Here is a 9797-nt window from a genome sequence, read left to right on the forward strand (position 1 = left end):
TTCATGCATCCTTACGCCTATTTTAACATAAAGTTGATATGTGCATCTTAAGCTGTGTGGACCTGCTGTTCAAGGTTAATGGTAATTCATGGTTTCTGTAAGATTGTGACCTTGGACCATAGAAGTGATAATGGTTGAATATTATTTCAAAATGTTACATGGCATAGTTCACTATGATGGCTTGATGTTTTGCAGTATAGAGCTGTTTTAGTAGAAAGAATTTGCCTTGACTTATTTTCTTTTGTTTTTCAGGAAAAGAAATGGAGCAAGTTCAGTAACTATCCAGTCTAACGTCTTACTGATATCTTAAGGAATCTTACAAATACTTATTTTGAATTGAGAAAATGACTGCAGATATAGAAGAAAGTACAGGTTGTTGGAAAAGAATACCTGTCAAAAAGTGGAACATCCAATAGTTAATTTGGAAGTAGTAGGAAATAAATATACCTGTTATGGTGCGATTCTGGAGTGGAGTTAACTCTACAGCACATAGGTAGCTTCTCCAAGGAGAAAAAAAACCCAGAGCTTTCTGTTTTTCTAAATTATGGAAATTTTTTGGAAGACGTGGACATGGATTTTGAGCCTAGTCATGGTTTCATCGGAATTTCACAGTGACAACAGGCTTTCATATAGTTCTCAAGGTAGGGGTCCGACCTCTGTAGCTCACAAGAGAAGCATCTATTTTTGCATTGCATTTGGGTAATATTTTCTAAACCACGTTTATATAATTCATGAGATCATATGGGCTCTGCTCTTAGTTTTATCATGATCCATTGTCATAGAAGTTTAAATACAGCAAACCTGATTAAATTTTTTGTTTTAATTTCTTTCTGTGTACTTCTAACAGTAGCAAAGCCTTGCAAATTAAATTTAGTAAAAAGTTGTACTTGGTAATACTTTAGAGACTTGCTCTAACAATATTAACATGTTTTTAGACTAGGAAGTAAGGATCTAATCTTACTTTGATCCATTAACATTTCTAGGTTTTTGATGAAATGAAGAGCCGTTTACATGTTTTTACAATATAATACTTTTCATTACTACTGTTTTTATTCTTGCAGGTGGATCTAATAGCTCTTGTCTTTGAATGGTATCACTGGGAAGAACGTGTCCTTCTTAGGTTAGAATTTAGCCCCAAATATTTACGTATTTTGGGTAAATAGGAAAAGATACCTAGTTAAAAACCTTTGTATTTCCAGTAACATCGAGTTAATAGGAAACTGAACACATTTTCTTGACTTGAAAAGAAAGAAAGGAACGTTTTATTTTATTTAGTAAAACGCTATATCTTGCGTTTACCTGAAAATGACTTTTACTCATGAGGGTGATGAGATTTAGCCAAGTATGGTTTATGTTTATACTACTACTTGTTGTTTCCTGTTATATTTTCTTCTCTTCTATGCCCACTCCCTGGACTGTCTTACCTTGTGATTACAAAGAGGAATTCCTGTCTTACCTTGAACACTACCAACTAACAATCCCAATAAGGGTTGATCAAAATGGAGCCTTCCTCAGCTTTACTGTGAAAAATGCTAAACCCTCAAGAAGGAGGAGGAGCACAGACCCTTATGACCAAGAACTGGCAGCATCTAAATTATTTTTTAAACTTTCTGCCTATGGCAAGCACTTTCATTTAAACCTGACTCTCAACACAGATTTAGTGTCCAGACATTTTACAGTAGAATACTGGGGGAAAGATGGACCGCAATGGAAGCACGATTTTTTAGACCACTGTCATTACACAGGATATTTGCAAGACCAACACAGTACAACTAAAGTGGCCTTAAGCAACTGCAATGGTCTGGTAAGTGCACATTACATGTTCTAGTATAATAGTCTGCTTGTCCCTTTTAAATTACAGAAGAAGAACTTCTTAATTGGCCTGTCATTCAGTTTTTTGAGTCCCTGCAGGAAGCAAGCAGACAGGAAGGTGCAGAAAACCCCTAAAGCCTGATCTGGGTCCTGGGGAAAAGTAGTCATCAGTTTTTTCAAGCTTGATTGTAAGTACTAAGACCCAATTCCTTTAGCAGGCAACATTTTCAGTGTTTACAGTGTCTGCAAGATTAGGTCTGTGCTGAGGTCCTTACAGGTTACAAAAATGTTGCAAGCTCAAGGGGCGGGGAGGAGGAAACAGTGGATCCTTTAGGATCTGAATCTCAGCAGAGAAACATTGATTGAACTGAACACCTGCTTGTTGTCTTTGAGAATTTGGGTTTAGAAACTTAGAGTAAATAACAGAGAAGAGGAATTGCTTGGTATAGAAGTCATAATTGCTATAAATTCAAAGAGTGAAGAGGAAAGTAGATCCTTTGCAAGTACCAGCATCAGAAAGTAATTATTTACCTTTTTTTAGAAATATTTTGTTTACAAATTGTAAACAGTCGCATTTAAAAGTAGGATTAGAAATTCTCATCTCTTTTATTCTCATCTCTTCTTTCACTGTTGATCTCTTGATCACATTATGGTAGTACTTGCATGGGAAAAAGCTGCTTTTATTCCCAACAGAAATTAGAAAACAAACGCAGAAAACTAAAAACCAGACTATTGAGTAACAAAATACTAAAATAGAACGGCATGACTAGGAAATACTAAATCAAGAGCCAGTAATTTCTCTAGTAAAAATACATGTCGATATTACGGTTTTTCATTCTGGTTTTAATTATAGTGGAACACTGGTCAATCTTCTTGTTAGGAATAGACAGATCTAACTAATTGCTAAGGGGGAAAAAAAGATTACACAGACTTGCTAAACTAATTCCTATTTGTCCTTGGAAGTGCTATTGGAGAATGCATCTTGGGATGTTATTTACAAACAAAAGCCAGCTGCTTCAGACCTAGATAGGTTGCATTACACCCAGCTACTTGTGATATCCCTGATACAGTCTGGGTTAACGTTTTGGAGTACTCTGGAGGAAAAAGAATTTAATGGGGATTTCCAGGGCCAAGTGAACACTTTCAAAGAAATGTAGTTAAAATGGTGTTCCACTGAGTGTGGTGTCACAGTTTGGTTAATGCAGACTTGTAGCAGGTAGATCTGAATTTAGTGCAATTTTCACTTTGGTTTTGCAGCTCCCATATAGTAACTTTTTTGTCACAGTTATTTAAGGTCTTAAACTAATATACTCAATCATTTTGCTTTTGAGTTCTTTTCAGCTAAAAATACTGTGGAGACCAAATCCCAGCTTTCAGGACTCACTTCTTTAGAGGAGGCTGCATGCCTCTTTGTATCCCCAGAGTTTCTGCCAGTTGAGGCACAGACTGGTTGGCCCCCTTGGAGCCTGCAGTCAGTGCTGTGGTACTCCCATTTCAGTTCCTCTCTGATCTTGGCCAGGGAGTAAGCCAAGAACGCCTGCTCTTGCCTTAGCCGACTCTTCCTTTCATATTAGGAAAACAAGAGTGGGATGAAGCAGGAAAAAGTTTTCCTATCAGCTTTGCCCATCTCTTGCTCCTCATGGCACTTCTGTTCTTCAAAGAATTTAGCAGCATGGAAGGTGTCATGGTGAAGCAGAATCTTTTTTTTTACTTCTGTGCCTCACGTGCTGAGGTGACATTTAGCATTCCCATTGCTGTGTGTTTTCCCTCTGCCCTCAGCCTTGCTGTTTTGCTGGAGTGAAGCTGCCTGTTGTTCTGTGATTCTAGGTGTCAATATGTTAACTTAGTGTTTGTAAGTTAACTTCAGTGTGGAGTGCTTCCCCGTTAAATCATCATCTTCAGTACTTTTAGTTGTCATCAGCCTTCATGTGTTTCTTCCAGGTATTAAGGCAGCCTTAATCCAGTCTCTGGGCACACCACAACTGGCACTCTCGAGTTCTTCATGGTCACGCCTCTTACTTGGGACTGCAAGTGTTGGGTGTCCACTGCATCTTCTAGAAAGGCCTAGTCACAAGCATGTGAGGCTCCTGTCATGCTCCGGAAGCAGCAACAGAGCTCTTCTGAGAGAGGCAGGAATTCTGCAGAGGGGTGCAGCCAAAGGCTCGACTCAGTATCATAACTGTACTGTACAGAAACTCCTCTGTCATCCGGTGTTGATGGGGCCTTCCAGAGCCCTGAGTGTGGGAGTTACCAATCCATTTGGATAAATCCATCACAGAGTTATTTTTAAGTGATGATTCCTACTGATGAATATTTTGTTACACGGCTGCTGGTTAGAACATGTTTGATAAAGCAATTGGCAGTGAATATTGAAGACAACATTACTTGTTTTAGAACTAGTGGTAGTTCAGAGTATGTCGTGCTTAAGGCATGTGTTGTATTTTCCAGTCTGATCATTGTTCTGTAAGAGACTGCCAGTCACATTTTGCATAGTCCTTGATTAACATCTGTCTCTAAGCCAGTCATTTTAAGTTTAGTTCTAAAACAAGTAGTAGTCTTTAACAGTGAGTGTTTGCTCACAAGCAAAACTTAAGCATTCCATTTATTCCAGTTGTCCTGTTAGGCTTCAGTATTGCCAAATGAGTCAAATTTGTTCCCCATAGTGAATGTTTTGAGTTATTCTGTTTAGTTATTCAGGCTGAAACCATGATCTAATTAACATAAGTTGTATGACTTTGAAGAACACTTGTAGTATCTGAGGTGAGTTCTAGTGCAAAGGAAGGCTTTCTCTCAGTTTCATTGTAATAAAAGTGATGAGCAGTCAGTTCGTTTCCCTTTCACTGTTTTCTGTTTCAGCCTCTCCCACTATATTTCTCATTACCAAGTCCCCCAGAATTACAGGCTGCTACTTACTGAAGTTTCATTCCAGCAGTTTCCATCTGCTGGGCCCTGATTATGCTATAAATTGTCTGAAGTTATAAGGAAAGCTCTATAATCCAGTGAGCAGTCATGTGAGGAAATTGAAGGTCTTGTCCGGCAGGCTTGCTGGCTTCCAAACTCGTATTTACTTTAGTGGATGTGACATTTGTGGATGGATTGCAGGTTTGGCCTTCTCATGGAAGAGCCTGCAATGAGCAGCATTTTGGGGCCTTTGGACGTTGGGTGCAAGGCAGCAAGGCTGAGGCGTTGCCTAAGCTGAGTATGTCATACTGAAGGGAAGAAGAGAAGAAACAGTGGTAGACTGGCTGAAGAGAGAAGAGCTTCACCTCAGGAGAAATAAGTTTGTCTAATTCTGAGGGGAGCAAGTCTTAAAGAAGAAAAGTTTTGGAGCTCATAGTAGTGGAATTGAGCAGAAACCAAACTTCTTGCATTCTGACCCACTTCTGTCCTCTGCCAGACATCAAAGCTCTTAACTGAGTGGTCAAACAAATTTTCCATAGTAGTGGATTGTCTCATTTTGAGCTGAAAAGCTCAGTAGGGGGAAATAGTTTAAAATGTGTTGAAACTGATTATTTCTAGGAAAGTGAATGAGAGGTTAAATCACATTTTGAGGCTACTATGGTTCCAAGGAAATGTTTAATGTAAAAGGCCAAGTATTTCCATGGCGTGTGAAGTTCCATGCACTGAGTAACATTTGTGCTGGGTAGCACAGATGTCTCCATCCAAACAGAAATGATAAAGGAAGCACAAGAAGTAGGCTGTGGCTAAAAGCATGACCTTACTTGGTTAAAGGAGGAATTACTTTGCTGGAAGACTTCATGTTTGCTTCATGTATTCCTAGAATTCGTATATGTATAAATTATTCATATTCTTCTTAAATTTGAAAGCTGATTCTAACCTAAAGAGTGCATCTACTTTTATAGATTATAGATTGCGTATAGTACGGTGTTTTTGAATCGTATGTAAAATAATGTCTAATTTATAAAATAATTTATAAAGATCAGAAGTTATATTGAAAAGGATTTAGTTCTAGATCAGTGTCTTTGGAGTTCTCTTTGGTACTAATATGTATTTACATTATAGACTTAGTATTCAGAAAATGATATATATGCTGTCCCTGACTTAGTTTTAAGGTGTGTTGTTAGATTGCATGATGTACTGTCTCAGGCCAGATCACTATTTTTTTCTTCTTTAAAAACATGGTAAGCTAATGCAATCTTTTTCCTCAGTCATAAAGCCACACTGAAATGTCTAGCCAGTTGTAGACATACCGAACGACACTGACACATTTTCAGAGGCTTCCATTAATACTACTTTATATTAAAAATGGATAAAGCGTAAAGTCTAGAAAGGTTCAAGGCCTGGAAAAATTGTAAAACAGTAGTACTGTGTGGAAAAGGCACACACTTACTTGTCCTCCATAACTCAGTTTGCTTCTGTGACTGATGGACATCTCCCATCTGAAGGAGGTTAAGGCCCCAGCTGGCCAGCCTGACAGAAGAAGATTCCTTTTCACAAATTCAAGGGAACTCCATGTGAATTCACAGATTTGTCTGAGCATGTCAGACTGCTTGATCCAGACCTTATATATGTTAGCAGGAGTTGGCAGTCTGTAGTGGGATTGGATAACACAGGACCTCAAACAATCTGTTTTAGATAATAATCTTGGGAATGTTGCTTGTTAGTAACCTACCTGGGGCATTCAGCTTGTTTCTTAAAATTACGGTATTTTGTCAAAATGTTTTGCTGTCATTCTTATGTCTTAATGATATTTCTTATGCTTTGGAGCAGAAGTTTAATTTACAAACTGTTCAAATACAATAGCAAAACTAAAAAAGAATTAAAGTTAATTCCTTTTAATGCTTTAAAAGGGCATTATTTCAATCTCCTTTTTCAACTGAAATTGTTTTTTGCTCAAATAGTAGATTATAAGCCAAAAACAGAGTTTAGAATGTTGATTTGGATATTATAGCATAATTCCCACTATTTATTAATCAGGCATTGCTGAATGCATATACAATGGAAGTATCTCTAGCCACATGAATTTTCTAAACTCAGAATGAATGCTGGTTGTCACTGACATACGTACTTTTAATGTACAGAATTCAGAGCGCTTCTTAAAAATCAGTCACTGCGATTAAACAAGACCACTTGCATCAGTTTAGTATTGGAAGAACAGTTTTGTTTGCAAGCGAAATTAGTATGTTAGGTTTAAAATGGTATATGTACATCGGGCTTATGTGAAGGGCACATGCAGGGCAAGTGTGTTTCCAGTGTTTATCAAATCACTTGGCTAGCTGCAGCAACTGACCGCATACATGTTCTGTCTAGCTGGTGATAGGTGTAAGTTAAAATTTATTTGCAGTTCTTTAACTAAATGTTATTAAAATCTCTCTTTTCTTAAACCACCATTGTGTTCTGGCAGATGAAATCAGATGCCAGCTAGGCATGGGAAAAATTAGTGATACTTTCCTAACCTTTTTCGCTGCTGGTACCTGAAGGAACTGTGATCATAGTTTGCAGACATTCATAATAGTTTTTGCATATTTGCCTCTGCAAATATGCAATTTGTATAGAGACTTAATGCTGCAGTTAAGTGTTGTTTATGGCATCTGAATTGACTCACTCCCACTGAGGTCATCTCACTGCGTAAAACTATCAGTTTCAGTATCTGATATAAATGTCTCATTCATGCTTAGACTTGTTAACCTGGCTGGACTTGAGTACAGACATGAAGGATGTATGCTCTGGAGTAATCAGTTTTAGGTTAAGACCCGCTCTGTAGCAGAGACGGAGCCACAGGTTGGATGGTACCTCTGTCTCCTCAGGCTTGACATGAAGCGGACAGCCTGATGGTGTTGGCCAGAACCATCCTGCAGGACTCTTTTCCTGTGGGAACATAATGCCAGAGCTTATAATGGCTCAGGATTCGCTTGAACTCGGATATCTGACATCCAGACTGGATGCAATCCAGACTGTCAAGGTTCTTTCTGCGCATCTGGCAACCCCAGTTACAATTTGGTTTATATTTTCAATACTATTTAAGCAGCAGTGTACCAGTAAATGATTTATTTTCTAGTAAAATCTTAGACTCCAAGTAACAAGAAGGCATTGTGAGAGGAATTTGGTACCAGCACCTTCCAGGTGAATATAGACCCTGACGTTACCTTCTTGAGTAAATAACTGAGTTCATAATGAAAAATACCACTGAAGAGGAACACTTACTGTTACAGTCACTATGTAAGGAATGTGTAATTGAAAGCTACAGTGTGTTCATATATGTATTTTCAAAATTTATAGTGGGGTTGGATTTGGAAAACACTGTTCTTCCTGATGTGTTATACAGGATTTTTTATTTTGTAAGGTTTATGTTGTTACTGGAATCCGGTTATTTCAGGAGTGAAGAACAGCAGGCATTCAATGTACAAACCAGCAGCACGATGAGAGCTTTGACTAAGAGTAAAATGGCAAGCCCTGATCTTAGAAACAGCTTTAGGATATTTAGAGCAGATAGGGAGCTGATCTCATTGGAGAAAAAAAATAACCCCTTTAAAAAAAGGCTCATGCATAGTATTTGCTTTACGGATCAAAGGTGTGGTGGAAATTCGTGATTCATCAAATCAGGATATGAATGCATGGTGTAGAAAGTTCATATATGCAGAATTTTCTAGATACAGATACCAGAATTTTTTATTTAGCAAATGTAGTGTAGGAGTCTGTCAGAGCTTATTCCCCAATATTTCTATATCTGAAAGGATCCCAAAACTGGATTTTCTGCTAAGGCTCGGTTTTAATTGCTGAAGGTTCAGGAAATTGCATAGTTGGCCTGAAATCTCCCCTTTCTTCCATAAACCACTTCCTGTTTGGAAGAAGCTGAGTTCACAAATGTGAAAGTTATGAGAATAGAATATCTACTATTCTGCACTGCAGTAGGAGGAAAAAAATGTTCATTTGTTATGGAGAATGAAGTCTAGTGCGCAGTCTGCAACAACTCAGATTTGCCAGATTTGTTGCAGGACCTTTTAAGGAATAAATGCTTTGTAGATAGTGTATCCTAAGTTAAAATTAATAATTTGATTTTAATAACTAGCTCAAGTTTTGAAATTAAGCATCTGAATGTAAAATGCTGAATGGTTTCCTTGAATATATGTTCTAAAATAATCCTTCATGCCATTTTTCTTTGATGCAGTATGTGGCTTTGAGTATCTACGAGTATGGCATCATAGAGGGATATTGGTCTCACCATTTGAGCAAGGCCATTTTGGCCTGGCGTCGGTTTTAATGGATATGAATCATGTAGTTTTGGAACATCTCTGTGAGGAGATTGTCATATACAGAGAATATCTCTTGGTTTCTTACCACATCCACCAAAAATGACAGGAAAGAACTCCAGAAATAGGGCAATGATACTTCTATTCTTTTCTCATTGTGTTGCTTATAGGCACTTAGTCCTGCTCCCGCTAACATCAGTGGAGGAGAGCTGGCTCATGCATTGCTTTCTGTGTTGGCTTATAGTTGTGGATTTCTTCACAGAGATAGATAATAGTCAAATGTTTTTTAAAGTTAAGCTTTTTAATAGCAGTTTTATATTGTCTTTTGCCAGTTTTTATTTTCTTATTTTCTTCTTTAAGCATGGAGTCATTGCTACAGAAGATGAAGAGTATTTTATTGAGCCTTTAAGGAATATAACAGAAGATTCTAGTAACTTTAATTACGAAAACGGTCATCCTCATGTTATATACAAAAAATCTACCATGCACCAGCAACATCTCTATGATCGCAGTCACTGTGGCGTCTCAGGTAAATGAATATGAGTGTCATTCCTTTAAAAAATTATAACTTAAGATATTGTTGTGGTTTAACCTGGCAGGCAGCCACATACCACGCAGCCGCTCACTCACTCCCCCCGCCTCCCCCCAATGGGACAGGGAGAGAATCGGAAGGGTAAGAGCGAGAAAAACTCATGAGTTGAGATAAAGACAGTTTAATAAAACAGAAAAGGGAGAATAATAATGATAATGATAAAATATACAAAATAAGTGATG

General features: G+C 37.9%; 1 protein-coding gene across 1 annotated transcript; it reads left to right on the plus strand.

Annotated features, from left to right (window-relative positions):
- Positions 1-251: 251 nt before the first annotated feature.
- Positions 252-9552, plus strand: LOC104076390 (A disintegrin and metalloproteinase with thrombospondin motifs 6-like; the record flags this gene model as incomplete). Its single annotated transcript, XM_009577232.1, has 3 exons — positions 252-641; positions 1440-1804; positions 9384-9552. Coding segments are annotated over exons 1-3 (631 nt in total), but the record flags the coding sequence as incomplete, so codon positions are not given.
- Between the last annotated feature and the right edge of the window lie 245 nt (positions 9553-9797).

This window comes from Fulmarus glacialis, unplaced genomic scaffold, assembly GCF_000690835.1.
Source record: "Fulmarus glacialis isolate BGI_N327 unplaced genomic scaffold, ASM69083v1 scaffold40844, whole genome shotgun sequence".
NCBI lineage: Eukaryota > Metazoa > Chordata > Aves > Procellariiformes > Procellariidae > Fulmarus > Fulmarus glacialis.